We start from the raw sequence: 16,916 nt of genomic DNA, 5'->3' as shown, positions 1-16,916 counted from the left end.
ACCAGATAAATATAGGATCAAAAATGAAATTCAATGATTCAATTTTAAGTAAAAGGATTAAGGCAAATTCCAGTGATTCGATAAATTAAATTGAACTCCATTTGTATAAACTACATTAGCCGCTATTTCAGATTTGTTAACATTAACTTATCTAAATCCCATACTTGAAACTTGATATTGTTGTATTGTACATGTAACGGCCTAATTTTCAGTGGTGTCAGAAATGGTGATTTGAGATCACTAAATTTGACAAATAAGATTGAACAAGATAGTAATTTAATATTTATGAGTCAAGTAAGAATTTAGAAGAATTTGTGAAATGGTGAAATTAGTGAATTAAAAGAATTTATTAGGTCAAACGGGTAAAAAATAAGGTATCGAGACCTCAAAGTTTAAAATTGAGTTATAAATATTTTTATAAATATTTATGGAGTATCATTGAGTTAGTATTAAAGTTTCGTTAGAAAATTTTAACGTTTGGATGGCTAATTAATTAAAAAGGACTAAATTGAAAATAGTGCAAAATTTGTTAAATTGTGAGAAATAGCTTAAGTATTTAAAAAGATGGATTTAAAGAGCAATTAGACCCAAATTTTAATGGCTGGACGGTTTGGGTATGAAATAAGTAAGAAAACAATGTGAACAAGGGGCAAAATTGGAAATAGCATAAAAGTTAATAGTTAAATAATGATGTAATTGAAAAATCTAGACATTTCTTCATATTTTCTCAGCCAAAACGCCATAGAAGGTCTGGAGAAAGCTGGTTTTTCATATTTTTACATCATGTGAGTTTAATTCTTACTTTTCTTGATAATTTTTATGTTTTTATGACTTTTACAATTAGGTCCACTTGTAGAATTCATTAGTTTTGATTTTATGGGTGAAATTGGAAGTTACCCTGGATGGATAAGGGAATTTTATGATGAATTATTATGAAATTTAAGTTCTAATTTCATATTAAGGTGGTTTTATTAAGTGATTTTGATAGGAAATGATATTTAGGACCTAATTGTGAAAAAGTTGTGAATTGAAGGTTTCTGTTGAAATTAAGAATATAAAAGGTTTTGAAATAGTTTATAATGATAAAATAAAGTGTTAATTGAGAAAAATTAGTTCAATTGATGGGTGAATTGAGCAGGGACTAAATTGTGAAAACTGTAAATTTTGGGGTAAAAGTGCAATTTCGAAATTTGAACAGCATAAATTGTGAAGTGAAATAGAATTGAAATGGATGCTAATGAAGGAATGATTTTATAATTATAGATCAAGAAAACGAACTGAATCATGGAAAGGAGAAAATTCAAGAATAGTCCCTAAATTTCTACGACTTTTGCAAATTAGTCCAGGTAAGTTCATATGGCAAAGTTCAATGTTTTGATATGAAAATCTTATGATTGTTAAAGTATTTTATTGTTGATGAATACTATCAATTTGCATTAACTAATGAATAATGTGTAAATTAGTAGGAACAATGGATTTGAGTGCTTCTATTCTGTGACCCTGATGAATTGACGAAAAATATGTGATAAGTGTGCCCGTTTAAGACCATAGCTGGGCTATGGCATCGGTGCAATGTGATAATGTGACTCCGTATAAGACCATAGCTGGGCTATGGCATCGGTATAATGTGATAATGTGATTCCGTATAAGACCATGTCTGGGATATGGCTTCGGTATGATATGTGAACCGTGTAAGACCATGGCAAGGCTATGGCTTCGGTGTGTGATGCATAACAATGTGAAAGTCCATAGTTTACTATGGCAATGTGATAATGAAGCACTCAATTCCCTTATTGTTCCTTAAATTGACAATGAAGTAAATGAGAAATGGGCCTAAGGGAGTTAAATTGTGAGTAGCCATATGGAAATTATTCCAATGAGTTATTAATGAAATTGTAATTTGGAGGATGAAATAGTTAAACTAATAGATATAAGATTGTGTACGATATTTGATATGATTTGTGTTTATATGCCTATGAGCTTACTAAGCTTCAATAAGCTTACTTGTGTGTGTTTAATATTTTTATGTAGATTGACTTGAAGTGAAGTGGGTAGATCGGATCAACACAACAGGGCACACTATTCAGATCAATTCTGGTAGTTTTTGTTTTATGTTTAAAGATTTATATGGCATGTATAGAGTTTGAATGAATTGAAGTAAAGATGTTATGAACTAGTTAACAATATTTGTACTAAAATAGTTTTTGGTAAGTAGCAGTAGTTTGACTTTGAAAATTCACCATAAATTGTGGAAATTGAGTTAAGGGCTGGAAAAAAAAATAAGATTAAAGCCTAATGAGTCTAGTTTCATATAGAGGAAACGGTGCATGCAATTGGATTTTATGTTATGAGATATTTCAATTGTGGTGAGACAGAGCCTGAATGACTTCGAGTTCCCCTGTTCTGATTTTAGAAAATCATTAAAAATTGCACAAAAATAATTATGAGTCATACTGTATATGTATGGATTCCTCATTGGGTCTATTTTTAAGAGAAACAAACGGCATGGTTATTTGAATTTTGTACAGAGAGAAATTTGGTTCGTAGTGCACAGGGGTCAAAGTAGCCAAACCCTGAAACAGGGGAGGATTTAACTAATAAACTGTACTAATTGGACCAACCAAAAATTATAAAAAAAATTGGTAAGTAGATATATGAGTATAAATTCGGGGAAAATTTACGGATTTGGGTTTCGAGTTTTATAACTCGAGATATGAATTATTTAGCAACTATGACGCAGTTGGACAGCTTGTTTGAAAAGTATGATATAAATTATCTAAATTTGGTTAAGTGCTCAAATAAGTTTAGTAGTGCCTTGTGCTCGACTCCGGAAACGGTCTCGGGTAAGGGGCGTTACAGTACAGTCTCTACATTAAACCCAATCACTGCAAAAAAAGAGTTCAAAAAAATGGCGCATCGAAGCTATCAGTCATTTAGAAAAAAATAATGAAGACCCAAAAAAAAGAATGATAAAAAAGAATTGAGAGAGTAGCCGGCAAAGGCAAACCTACTTGGAATTGTAGAGACTACCTCACCCATCTGAAGCCGATCTGTTGGAAGATGATCAAAATAATAATTAAAAAAATAGAATATGGTCCTAACCTGAGAGGGAGAAGGCGTCGATGGAGCTTCAGACGTGAGAAAGGGTAAAGTTAGTGAAGAGGTTGGAAGGAAATGGGAAAAGGAACGAAAAAAGAAGAAGAAGAGGTTTCAGACGTGAGGAAGGGAGAAGGGTAAAGTTGAAACTGAGATGTGAGGAATGGCTATTCTGTGGGCAGGGTGCTGAATGCTATTCAGCGTGTTTAAAGGAATAGAGGAGGGATTGAATGAGGCTGTAATAGGCATTATAGCCAACCAAACATTGGTTTGGTGGTGGCCCCATTGAATTGGGCTGTGATCTATTCCTATTACACCCAACCAAACATAATGTAAGTGTATTACATATAAAGATAGGCTGCTACCTTAGCACGTTTTCTTAAGTTTGCTAACCCTAACACAACTTGTTTTTGGTTTTTTGGGGTTTTCTTTTTCTTAAAAGCACTACATTGGTTCAAGTCTCATTATGGATAATTTTTTATTTATTTGTAAAAAGATAAAAACACCCAAATAATCATATAATATACTTTGCAAAGGAAATGATTTTTTGGTATTTTCCTAATTGGATTGAGACTCGGTTAACGGTGACATCAACTTAGTAAAAGACTTAATAAATAGTAAGTACATATATTATTAATAAATACAACTGATGAAAAAAAAATAAATTATGCATAATAAATAAAAATGTAAAATAAATTTAAGATATTAATTAATTCAATTGGCATGAGTTCAAATCTCACCATATGTGTATTTTAATTGATTTTTGTTAAAATGAAAGACTAAAATACCCCCAAATAATATAACTTATTTGATTACGGAAGGATATTTTCATAATTTTTCTAAGTTGTTTGTCCTGGTTGAGGGTGATACAAACTTAATAAAACACTAAATAAATAGTATAAATATACAAACGATAAAGAAAATAAATTATGCATAATAAAATGAAAATGTATAAAACACATCAAATAAAAGTTTTTGTTAAGAGGCAACTTAAGATTTTACCAATCCAATTGGCATAGGTTTAAATCGTACTTTTATCACAAAAAGGCATTTATGTGATTTCTCTAACTATGTTTGTAACCTGGTTAAGGGTGATAAAAGGAGGTAACAAAATGTGCATTATAAAATTAAAATGTATAAAAATATTAAAAAGAATCTTTGATTGAGTAGTAAAATTGTAAGGTTTTGCAAAATAAAAAAGCATAAGTTCAAATATCATCTTATGCGTACATATATTTTTTTGTATTTTTAAATAAAAAGATTATTTTAAATTATTTTAAATGCAAAGGTACATTAAAGTAATTTTTCTAATTGAGTTGGAACCTGATTGATGGGTGACATCAACTCAATAAAGGACTTTATAAATAATATAGATAATGAGAGGAGGTAATTAAAATTTTCCAAAATTTTGGTAGGGAAGATCCCCTAAACCCTTATAACAGTGATTTTAGGGTTTGAGCATGACTGTTATGTTTTTAGAGATTTCAATTATAGAGTTAATGGAAAGTTATTTTTGATTCTGCTTAAATTGAGGTAATTAAACCATATATTCTCATATGGTAATAATAATAAATGCAATGTAAATCAGGAAAAAAGAAAATCAAAGATTTCTATTGAAGAGATATTCAATATTCTCTCCAATAACTTGTCCCCTCTCTCACTAATAAATTTCAAGAGAAATTAAGTTGGAAACCCTATTTACATAAAGAAGAAAAAAAAAAGCATGAAGGTGTATGCCCTTTTCTTGGTGGTTCTTATTCTTTCAGCTAGTATTTACTCCATCAAACCAAATGTATTTTCAGTATTACTATTTGTTAAGAAAACTAGTTTTATTTTTGTTATTGTTAGAATGTATTGGATTCTTAATGTGTATATATATATATATTAAACATTTATATAGGAAAAGAGGAAGCAGCAGAAGAGAAAACATGCAAAGATGGTCTAAATCTGGAAGCTTGCGAAGACGATCTTTGCTTGGAATTGTGCCAGGTTATCTATGGAGTTAATGCTACAGGAGCTTGTTTTGGGCCTTTGGCCGCAGCTGTCTGCCACTGCTTGTACTCTTGTTAATTATTATTATTATTTTGGTGATAATAATGCCAAAATTCTACAATATTAGTTGAATAATCTAGTTATTAATTTTCACAATCAGTTGTGAAAATTGAAGCCACAATGGACAAATTTTGTGTTCCTCTCATCTAGTTTATATATAAATCTGGTTTGTGAGAAATTTTAAGCGTAAAGATAATAGGAAACTTAGAAGCAACCTTGGGAATTGCATGCTCAGTTCCACATCGATGGAAACTAAGGGCCCAGGGCGCGGACCACCTTTAAAAGTCACGGAGTCATGCCTAGAGCACGCAGCAAAATCTCCGGTTGATTTTTACCAAAGAAAATCGTGCGTTGGCTTTTATTTTAGTTTGATGTCTACTAATTTTTTTTCCAATTTTTGTTTGCTAAGAGTGGAGCCTGGTTACTGCAATGACAATATTCAATATTTACTTGAGTAAAAAATTTATAAAATGATTACTTAAATATTTAATTTTATTTTTTTTAATTTTAAAAAAATAAGAAAATATAAAAATTATAATATTAGGTTTTTAGATTTTTTTTCTATATTTTTTAATTAAATTTAGCTGATAAAATTTGTTTAAGTTTTTAAGTGAAGGGTTCATAAAAGAAAAAAAAGGGTAAAATTACAACAAAGACTAAATTACACAATGTGTAAATGTTGATGGTTAGATTTTTTAGAATCAAAACTAAATTGACACCATGTATAAATTTTGAAGGTTAAAGTCAATTTTAAAAGATGTTACTATTAGCCTGCTGGTGACAAAAAAGATAAAATTAAATAATTGGGTAATTATTTTGTAATTTTTTATTGTTAAGTGACAAAAAAATTTCACTAGTTGACGAGTTTACCTTTATTTTTTCAATTAATGTCAATATTTTCTATTATTCTAGTTTTTTTATTTACTTAATCTTTTTCCTTAGATTTTGCTTTGAAATAAGTGAAAGAAAAATTTTAATCTGTAGTGACTCAATGAATCCATATTAAATTAAAATATAATTAACACTAATTCAAAATTAGCAAAGATTAACCCATTAAACCAAAGTTGTTTTTTTCCAACAACACATCCAAAGATAAGATAAATCATTAATCGCATAAAACATATTATGTAATTATTGATATTTTAGTTAAATAATTGTGACATCGTTGAAATTTTAATTATGTTACATAGAATTTATGCCTATTTTGCAACAAAACTTTAGATTATATATATTATGATATAGTATATGATTTATATATATATATATATAAAAGTAGATGTAGACTTTTGCAATTAATAAATATGGTGTAATTTTTAACATTTTGTAATTAATTGAGCTTTACTTCTACATAAATGTTACATTTTATTTTGATCATTAAATTTTTAATTTTTTTTAAATTTAATCATTAAATTATTTAAAATTAATTTTTTATTACTCAATCTTAACCGTATTTAAAATTTAATGAAATTACTGATAATTTTTTTATTAGTTTAATAACAAATTTAACTCAAATTTATCAATAAAAAATTTAACAAATCTAACCTTCACAAAATGACAAATAAATGGGCATCCCAGCTAGAGATATTATCCTACAAATCTACCTCTTCTGGATGGAATTCGGTGCTTCAATCTCTGAGTTATGGGGTGAGGATGGGCAATGGCTGCGGAGCAGTTTTTCAATGTGAAATTGCTGGTGGAACAAGTTGGGGTTCGGGTGGAAGTGGCGAGAGGCATAACCTGTGAAGTGAAGAATGAAGAAGTGGCAGCCAAGATTGAATTGGTGACGAGCGATAGCGAGAAAGGAAAGGAGATGATCGAGAGTGCCATTAAAAAATATGACGTGGAGGAAGGTTTCAAGGGCTCTTCTGCGAAAGCCATGGAAAATATTCAATTTAAGTTCATTTTAAACATTTTTTTACCTTTAACCCCATCAAAAATCACAAAATTTTATTTTGATACCTAATGTCCAATTCCTGACTTCGGATAGAAGTTAAACCTAAACTTAAACAGTAAAAAAGGAATTATTTTGATAGAGCAACAGGTCAAAAAGTTTACAATTTTTTTTAAAAAAATTAAAACCCTTCATTTTGTAAATGTTGATGATTAAATTTATTGATTTTTTTTAGAATTTGAACTAAAATAAAAAAAATTTAGAAACATTGAGAGTTAATTTTGTTAATTTTTTTTATATTTAAAGTCAAATTAATAGAATTTATAAACATCAGAGGGCTAAATTTATTATTAGACCAATACAAAAACCTAACGTTAGCACTCTCGTCAAAATTCAAATAGTTGTTAACATTCTATGACCAAAAAAAAAAGATTTCAAATTGTTTACTGACTAAATTAGAAAATTTAAAAGTTTAATGATCAAAATAAAATGTAAGTAATAGTTTAGTGACCGTCTTTGTACTCTATCATTAAAAATTTATGAAAATTTAAAAATATTTAAAGTTAAAAAGAAACACTGGTTAGTGCTCATCAACTCTGATCAATGGTCAGGTAATACCTAGTCAACATCGGTCAAATATTGGTCAACTATCAGTCAACATTGATCAACTATGGTCAACTATTGATCAAAGTATTTTTTTTTATTTTTTAAATTTTTAATATAAAAGTTTTAATTTTAATAATCATTAATGCCGCATGGCTCATTCTAATTAGTTGGATGTGCCACTTGGCAAATTCTGATTAACGTCATATATCACTGAATTCTTTGACACTGTTATAAAAATTGGACTAAATCAAGTAACAAAATAATAATTTATATACCAAAATGAGACAAGAAAAAATCTTAAATACTAAAGTGGAAAAAGAGGTATAATTCGGGGCGAAAATAAGCATTAACCCTGTATATTATATAATAATTCTTTTAAAAAAATAATTAAAAATTAAATCTGATAGATTTTAATATATTAATTTATGAGCGATTTAAAAAGCCCTTTGTCCAACCCTAAACCCAATTTGGACTCCCTAACGGCTAGTCCATTTTCAAATTTTCCCCGTGGAAGGCATACACCGTGAACTCTCCGTCCAATTAATTTAAAATTTCCCCACTCTCCCTAACGGCTCTCTCTGCACCACTTTCTCTGTCATTCCTTTTCCTTTATTTTTCCCATATTTTCTCTTTGTATGTTTAGTAAATGCGGAGAACCAGAAGATCACCGAAGGAAGTAAAACTTGCAGTCAAGCCTCCTCAAATGGCTAATCTATAATCCCAAGACTAAAGGTACTTCTTTGGGTCTTTTGATTTATTTTTTTCCCCTATGTTTAATTTGAAAATAAAAATAACTCAAGAATGTTTAAAATATGTGACCAAAATGATGGCTTTTTCCCCCTTTGGCTTAGTCCTCGTGGGGTAATTACTAATTTGTTGTTGCACTGCGAAGTTTTCTTTAAAAATCTTTGTATCTTGGTGTTACGGGACTTTAGGGTTTTAGGTATTTGGAATTTTTTTTTATTTTAATGTTTCATTTTGTTTTCGTTTTGCTGCTATCTGTTTGTTTCCTCTTAAAACTATAGAAAATAAAACGATATTAGGTCTTGGATTTTCTTCAGAAAATAAAATATATTTCAGTTTACAGTGAGGGTTTTCTGCATTTTAAAGGAATTCTGGCGGATAATACTAATTATATGCTTATTTAAATATTTCATGAGTAATAAATACAGCAATGCTTTTGCTTATTTACGAGCCATTATCTTTGGGACATAATGTTAAACTTGTTAGCTAAAAGATCTGTGTTTTGCTTGCAAACAGGTCTAATTTAAGAAGAGGTTTTCAGAAAAAGAAAAAAGAAAAAAAAGAAAGAAAGAAAGAAATGGCAATGGAGAAGGTTTATGAAGAGCTAGAGGAAGTCAAATTTGAGAACGAGAAGCTAAGGTCAGATTTAAAAAGCAAAGCTGAATTGTATGAGCACTTGAAGAAGTTCCAGAATGAGCAGTCAACAAAGCTCCACGAAGCGAGTTCAAAAATCGAGAAGCAGGGGCAACAAGTTCTTGAAAAAGAGGAAGAAATCTCAGTGGTGACGCGAACTAATGAAGATCTTAAATGCAATCTGAAAGAGAAAGAATCTATCATCAAGCATTTGAATGCTGCCAACGATAAGCTGAGAGCCGAGCGTGACGGGAAGAATCAGAAACGGGAGCAGGAAATTGGAAGGTTGGTATTGGCTTTAGATGAGGCGAATGAGAAGAGTATAGATCAAGAGCAAAAAATGGACATGCTTAAGGCAGAGATTGAAGGCCTCAAAGCTCATTTGTTGGTTTCGCAGAAGAAGCATTCAGAAGCAGAGAAAAAGGCCAAAAATCAGAAGGACCTGAGAGAAAGAGATGATGTGCTGGTCAAAGTAGAGGAAGACATGAAGAAGGTTGAACATCAGCTAAAATGGAAGAAGGAGCAGTTTAAACACCTAGAAGAAGCACATGACAGGCTCCGAAATCAGTTCAAGGAGAGTGAGAAAGAGTGGGAGAAAGAAAAATGTACTTTGTTCGATGAGATTTCTTCGCTGCAGACAAGACTAGATTCTCAGATCCGAATTACAGGAGATCTCCAAAGCCGGTTGCAGATGTGCAACCAAGCCCTGGCTCATGAAGAGACCCGAAGAAAGTACCTGGAAGTTGAAATTTCAGAGTTCAAAACACGCTTTGAAAGGTCTTTTGCTGAATGCCAGGATGCAAAGTCTCACCTAGAGTGTTTGAATTCTCAGAGGGACAAAGAAGTTGCAACTCTGAGACATTTGTTGGGCACAAAGGAGTCCTTTTATAAGGAAATGGAATATCGAGTGGTGAAACTAGAGCAAGAAAATCAGGAGTTGTTGGCTTCTTTAAAAGAACTCCAGGAAACTAGAATTCAAGAAGCTGGAAACTCTTCTCTTTCAAAACTAAAAAACAAGCTCAAAAGTGTGGAGCAGATGCACAAGGATTGTTCATCGAATCTCAGAACTAAAGAAGCTGAATGGAATTCTGAACGGGAGGAAATGATGAAGAAATTAAATGATTACAGCTCTCAGTTAAAGACTAAAGATGCCGCACTTAACGTGCTTGAGATGGAACTTGAAAGTTGCCTTTCTTCAGCTGTTCAATTGAAATTGCAGAATGAGGAGATTTCCATAATGATGGTACTATTGAAGTCGGGGATGTTTGAGGCCCAACTGAAACTTGCAAATGCCGAGGCTGAGCTTGGTCTCCATCAGAAAGAGGGGATGGAGAATCTTTCTGTTCTGAGGCAGCAACTGGAGATGAGAAATACTGCTCTGGCCAATGCTCAGAGAGACATTACAGAAGAACGTGAGAGGAATGCAATTTTATCCAGGAAGGTTGATACCTTAGCTCAACTCGAGGATAAGCATCAGTTGATGGAGAAAGAGGTCAATACATGCAAAACAATTCTCAAGGAATCATCCAAATGTCAACTTCGGTTGAAAGAGCAAGCTTTACAGATGGAGACTGATTCAAAAGAAAAAATCAGAGAAGTCTGTGATGCTTTAGATGTGGCAAATTCTCAACTGGCAGAAGAACAGGAGAAGGTAGCATCTTTGTTAAGCAGAGTTGAATCGTTGGATCTTATTGAAGGACAGCGATTCCTGGTGCAGAAAGAGCTTGAGAGGTATAAAGAAAGGCTTGAGGAGGCATCTAGGCGTCAAATACACTTGGAAGAGCAAGCTTTGCAGAGGGAAATTGAATCCAAAGAGAAGCTTAGCGAAGTTTGCAATGCGCTTGAAGCAGCAAAATCTGAATTGAGTAAAGAACGAGAGAGAGCAGTGTCTTTGACGAAAAGGGTTGAATCTTTGGATCACCTTGAAGAGCAGTGGCTCCAGAAACAGGATGAGGTTGAGAGATATAAGAAAATGCTTGAGGAAGCATGTAGGAGTCAAAGTCAGTTAGAAGATCAAGTTGGGCATATGAAAAAGGAATTTGGAGAGAAACTTGAAGCAGCTTTTAATGCTTTAGAAACTGTGAAATCTGAATTGGCTAAAGAACGTGAGAGGACAGCTTCTTTAATGAAGAGGGTTGAACAGTGGGCTCTGAGGCAGAAAGACCTTGACAAGTACAAGGAAAGGTTCGAGGAGTCATATAGATGCCAACTTCAATTAGAAGAGAAAATTTCTCAGATTGAAAGGGACTCGGAAAGGAAACTGACAGAAGCTTGCAATGCTCTGGAGAAAGCAAATTCTGAATTGGTTGAGAAAGTTTGTAAAGGACATGAAATTGAATTTGAGTCATGGATATGGAAATCTATTTCTGAGAGGTTAAAAGTTGACCTTGAAGAAAGTCAGGAATTGCGTAAACAACTAGAAGCTTCTCTTCTTGCGCAAGTAGGGGTTGGAGAAATTATCAAGAAAGAGATAGATGACCTTATCCGTATAACCAAAGAGAAAGATCAGGAAATTTTAAGCCTCCAGCAGCATATGGTGACACTTGAGCAAGAGCTCCAAGGAAGAGAGTTAAGAGCAGTAAGTTCAGCAGAGGACAGCATTCTTCAAATCACAAGAGAACACGACAGGGTCTTGGAGGATCTTCGGAGAGAGATTGACTTGCTGGAAGAAGAATCACTCAGAAGGGAACTAGAAGGTGCTGCATATGCACATATTGGTGCAGAGAGAAGTTTCGTGCGTGAGAAGGAGAACATTTTGCAGCTCGTAAAAGAGAAAGATGAGAGAATTGATGGTCTCATGCAGGTTGTAAGGTCGATGGAAGAGGATTTTAATGGCTCATTGAATTTCTTTTCCTCAGAGCTTACTGAGAAGCAGGAACATATTAAACTGGTCCATGAAGCTTGGGAGCAGATTGCCAGTGCTGAGATTCTGGCTAAGCTCGAAATCGAAGAGAAAAAGTTGATGATTGCGGAGTTGGAGGATGACATTCACTATATACAGGAGAAACTGTTTTCACAAGAAAAGTCCCTGTCTGATTCAAAGCAACTAGCATTAACTATAGAAGCTGAATTGGAAGCAAAGCATTTGGAAATGAAGAACTTGACTGATCAAATGGAGGAAAGGCTGAGAACATCAGAGGCTTCTGTTGATGAGCTTAGGACTGAAAAGGCAAATCTTCTCGAAGACATAATGAAGTTGTCTACGGAGAGAGACAATTTGGTTGGATGTATTGGAGGCCTAAACGATAGCCTCGGTGAGTTCTCCAGTGAAGATGCTCAACTGATGAGAATCTTGGGAAGGATAGTGCAGTCTTTTGACCTCTCGGACACAAAAGGTAGTAATGAACTTTATGACTGTCCGAAAGAGAATAAGAGGAGTCTTCCAGCTTCTCCAGCAACCAAAAAAACCAGTTCCATCTTCGAAGAAAGGTCACCATTTAGACAGCTCAACTAACCGCGACTTATGTAAGAAGCTATTACTAACAGCTTGTGTGTGATTGATGGTTTTCTATTCTTTTTTTATCCCTCCCATTAACAAAGTATCTAGAACAACCCATGAAGTTTAAAGCATGGATCATTTCTCTTTTTCAGCTTTGTACTGTAGCTGCCACACATGATTGTTTCATTTTGAAGATTCGGTTTCTTTGTACTCTATTTCCATGGAAATGGGTAACTGTTGTTGCTTAAGTACTTCATTTTGGGAAAATACAAGGTATTTGTTGCTTCATTCAAGACTTATGTTTCCAGCAGCGGAGAGCAAAAGTTTATAAGTAAAGAAAAATGAAACTAATAATGTTATGAACCAGTTTGAACTAAAGATATAACAGAGTAAAGTTTGCACACATGGAAGTTACATTCTCCTTTCTGGTGTCCTCTAGCATCTTTCTAATCCAACAGCCTAGCCTAATTCACTTCTTGGAAAATGAAACTTTTTTCCCTATTGGGTGTTGAGCCACTTATGCAACAGAAGCCTATACAGTGTGACATTCCCTACAGAAAATATAGGCTGCCATCTCCAGTGCAAAAAGACACTTCGAAACACCAATTATAAAGAAAGGGGCAAGCTAATATGCTCAAGACAAAGTGATCAAGATTGCCACAGCTGATTCGTAGGTAGCATGGGAAAAGACAAAATTGAGGACTAACATTGGCATGGAGGCATTCAACGAGGAATGCCCTTCCAAAAATTGGCGTATGCCGCTTAAGGTGACGAGCACACGGTATTCTTTAGTAAAAGGCGAAAGAATAGTTCGCTCTGTACTCATCACACGGCTCCGTGAATCTTAAACGTTCTACGCGTTGCTTTATAAGGACGTGGAGAAGCTGTAGCTTGCTTTCTCTATGCGGTGTGGGATTTCGTTTTGTGATCCTTGGCTTGAATCGCTCTCCATTTTCATTTCTTATCCACTTACGGTGAACAAAACACACTGGGCATTAAGATAATTCAGTCATTTCACTTCGGTCAATTTGGTTTCGATTTTAGATAATGCAAAAAGCAGAGTAAAAGCCTAATTCTTCATGTAACTGCACTCCTTTATGTTCTGCTCTATTCTATTACTTATATGGTTCGACACACTTCTGGCCAAATTGGGTCTGTCTAATCTTTGACTTCTTTTATTTCATAGAAAACAGTTTGTGAAAATTAATTTTTGAAAAATGTGATTTTTTCTTTCATTTTGATGATTTACAGTGTTTGGTAAATTTTCCAAAAGATTCTAAAATTGTAATCCTAAGTACTAAACATTAAAAAGAAAATTACATTATTTTAATTTTTTTAAATTAAATAATATTAATTAATTCTCATAAATACGTAATAACTATTGATAGTTAAATATAATTTAAATTACATAAACAAACATGTGCATGTAACATCTCTTTTAAATACATTAATTGATCAAATTTTTTTTTTGAAATTAATTGAGCATTATTAAAAGCAATTGTAAAGGATTGATTTGGTTCAAACAACAAAATTATGACTATTGGAACACCAAGCTTAAGAATAAACTCGTGGCCATGAATATGAATTCTCAATCTCAAAGAATACCATCATCACACTCCATTTGTTTTATTTCAATTTTTATCATTTCTATAAAAAGACTGCACTACTAATCACACTCCAACCATATCTTTCACAGCCTTTGAGCCAATATTATTGGTTCAATCTAATATTTGAACAATGACAACACTACTGACTATTCCTTGGAGACTTTGGTGAATTACATGCAGGATGACCAATGAAAGAAAATTAATTTTGTCATGTTTGGGAGTGAACCAAGCTGCAATTCATTTGATAGTAGCTATACCCACATCAATTTTGGCAAAGAGCAAGCAAGAAGATGAGTAATTCTCAGGTTTTGGTTCCTCTAATGGGTATGAAGATATTCACAACTTCATATTGAGTCCTAACACCAATAATGGAAGTTAAAATGTTAAAATTTAAACAATCCCACCCATTTTAGCTAACATGGCAGCAAACATAAAAAAACAAATATTTTCACATTTGCTACTTCATAAAAATATATGCTAAAACTAACATAAACACACATATCCATTGCATCAAGTTTCATGGTTATAGTCCTATTGAACAACAAAAGAACTAATTAACCATAACCCAATGGTTCACTGTAATTAAGCTACTGCTAGAGTATAGGAATCTTACTTCGACTCTTTAAGTACCCAAGAAAAAAATTAACAAACATGATTTAAATACATCCACATTCGACATTCACTTTCAAGTTAAATGGAACATATTTAACATGATTTCATGAGACCTAAATTTTTAGGTCACAAACATCCTGCAAGGAAACCAAAATGATTTTGCATTTAAACAGAGTGTAAATGAGATTTCATGAGCACAAATCCTCCCGTTTCTAGCTAATTCAGGCCTAAATTGCTATTACTTCCCACAAGTTCTAGTGGAAGTATAACATTGAGGTATAAAATCCAAAGAAGGATATGTGAACTGCAATTAAAGCCAGAAACATGAACTTATTACGGTTCATTTCGCTAAAATTATTTAAGCATCTAAATGCTTTTTCTTTTTCCTACTAAAACCCATCAGCTTTTTTGAAGGCCAAATACATTCATCTGGTAGAAGTGAAAAAGTACAGGAGTGTTATTTGCTATGAAGGCAATGTATAAGTCAGTAATGTCAAATGGTAACAAGGTCTACCAATTGCTTAAATTGTTTTAATCAAAATTCAAATGGCATAAAAAAGATGAAGGCAGGCTTTAACCAAGACACAATCATCATTTAAAGAAATACAATAATTGAAATAAACCAAATCCAAAAACCCAGAAATTTTAAATATATCAGACATCTCAAAAAGAAACAAATAAATTAATCCAAATTGACATGGGTATTCAGATTAGAAGAGCTCATAGGGAAATTGAGAGGATAATGAAGAGAAGGCGGCACCGAGATTGTACCAAAATCGAGATATCTCAACGCGTTTTGATTTGTTTAATGTCGTCGATGAGAGAAGGGATGATGGTGCTACCGTAGCTGGTGAAAGAAAGGGAGAAAAGCAAGATGATTCTGTGAAAAGAACATGTAACGAACGGACGCTTCTTGAATTCAACCTTTGCTCGGACTTGGGTGTGTGTCTGTGGTTCAACAGGTATATTTCACTCTTTTTTTTCTAAGTTTTTCCATGCATTTGGATGTCTGCGGCTATGAACTCGGTTACCTCAAAATGCGCTAGTCAGAGTAGTATTCATGTTAATATTGTTGTAGTTATTGTTAGATCACTGGATCCATTCTTCCAACAGAAACTAGCCAAGCTGTTAAGAAGCAAATTTTGTAAGATCTTTGGGTATTGCATGTCGATTTAAGCATAGCTGCTGGCTCAAATATCATTTGATATAGCAGACTAGCACTGCTTTGTTTCTGGAAAGCTCATCAGCAAAACTGAAGTCTGGTTCCAATCTGTTCTCTTAAAATGGGGTCTCTCTCTCATAATTCGATCTTCCACAACTACCACACTTCTGGGGCACGAATAAATGACGAATTCGTTAGCTGGTTGATTTGTATTATATTTAGGAATCTTATTCTAATAAAACTGGTTTCTTGTAATGCTTCATGATAACTGTTTTCCTGACCATTGCTGTAACATTAACCAATTGATATTGACTACTATGTTCATGTTGTCGGTATGGTTATATAATAAATATAAAAGAACAGAAGTGCAGGTGCTGTCCTGTCTGGAGTAGTACTTCTGTGTCAAGGTAAGAGGACCTTATTGTAAACTGTAACTTCCAATGATGGATATGGACTTCAGGTTGATCAATCTCTAAAAGACGGTTTCGTATATACGTGCATGCCTCCTCACATCTTTTTCTCTCCAATAAAGGGTTACCGTCCGTAGTGACATATCCACATTAACCCATAATTCATCCACCTCATCCACCGATGCGTCACGGTCAACGGCTTCAACTCAGTTTGAGTGGAGTGAAATTCCTGACACTCATTTACGTACCTACACTCACACAGCTCGAAAGATGCGGAGAAAGTGCGCATACCTATCACACATCTTTACGGCGTCTTCCAGTTACAAAACATTTACAAAACAAAGGAAACAAAAAACCCAAACCTTTTAACACTACACATCTTTACGGCGTCTTCCAGTTACAAAACATTTACAAAACAAAGGAAACAAAAAACCCAAACCTTTTAACACTAATATTGGAATGGGGGCACTCAACAGGGAATGCCCCTCCAAAAATTGGCGTATGCCGCTTAAAGTGACGAGCACACGGTATTCTTTAGTAAAAGGCGAAAGAATAGTTCGCTCTGTGCTCATCACACGGCTCCGTGAGTTCGACAGTATTCTACGCGTTGCTTTATAAAGATGAGGAGAAGCTGCTACTTGCTTTCTCTATGCGATGTGGGATT

General features: G+C 33.4%; 1 protein-coding gene, 2 long non-coding RNA genes and 2 other non-coding genes across 6 annotated transcripts; 1 reads left to right on the top strand and 4 right to left on the bottom strand.

Moving 5' to 3' along the window:
* Nucleotides 1-2,858: 2,858 nt before the first annotated feature.
* Nucleotides 2,859-3,084, bottom strand: LOC121209949 (uncharacterized). The gene is made up of 2 exons (XR_005905209.1): nucleotides 3,012-3,084; nucleotides 2,859-2,922 (listed from the first exon to the last, which is right to left on the bottom strand). It is a non-coding gene; the product is annotated as an uncharacterized lncRNA (long non-coding RNA).
* Nucleotides 3,085-8,137: 5,053 nt separating this feature from the next.
* Nucleotides 8,138-12,749, top strand: LOC107897572 (uncharacterized protein At4g38062). 2 transcript variants are annotated; one of them, XM_016823069.2, is made up of 3 exons: nucleotides 8,138-8,377; nucleotides 8,906-12,487; nucleotides 12,614-12,749. In XM_016823069.2, the coding sequence occupies exon 2, from the start codon at nucleotides 8,967-8,969 to the stop codon at nucleotides 12,474-12,476; it is 3,510 nt and encodes a 1,169-aa protein (XP_016678558.1). In that variant the 5' UTR covers nucleotides 8,138-8,377; nucleotides 8,906-8,966; the 3' UTR covers nucleotides 12,477-12,487; nucleotides 12,614-12,749. The 2 variants fall into 2 exon arrangements, with proteins under 2 accessions (XP_016678558.1, XP_040937922.1); XM_041081988.1 differs by having other exon boundaries at nucleotides 8,906-12,749.
* Nucleotides 12,750-13,178: 429 nt separating this feature from the next.
* On the bottom strand, nucleotides 13,179-13,296 carry LOC121210484 (U5 spliceosomal RNA). Its single transcript, XR_005905601.1, has one exon. It is a non-coding gene; the product is annotated as a U5 spliceosomal RNA (small nuclear RNA).
* A 1,844-nt stretch (nucleotides 13,297-15,140) lies between these two features.
* Nucleotides 15,141-16,763, bottom strand: LOC121209948 (uncharacterized). Its single transcript, XR_005905208.1, has 2 exons — nucleotides 16,692-16,763; nucleotides 15,141-16,614 (listed from the first exon to the last, which is right to left on the bottom strand). It is a non-coding gene; the product is annotated as an uncharacterized lncRNA (long non-coding RNA).
* Nucleotides 16,717-16,833, bottom strand: LOC121210495 (U5 spliceosomal RNA). Its single transcript, XR_005905613.1, has one exon. It is a non-coding gene; the product is annotated as a U5 spliceosomal RNA (small nuclear RNA).
* Nucleotides 16,834-16,916: the final 83 nt, after the last annotated feature.

The sequence above is a fragment of the Gossypium hirsutum genome, chromosome A11 (assembly GCF_007990345.1).
Source record: "Gossypium hirsutum isolate 1008001.06 chromosome A11, Gossypium_hirsutum_v2.1, whole genome shotgun sequence".
NCBI classification, from domain to species: Eukaryota; Viridiplantae; Streptophyta; class Magnoliopsida; order Malvales; family Malvaceae; genus Gossypium; species Gossypium hirsutum.
This window is presented reverse-complemented; position numbering and strand designations above follow the sequence as displayed.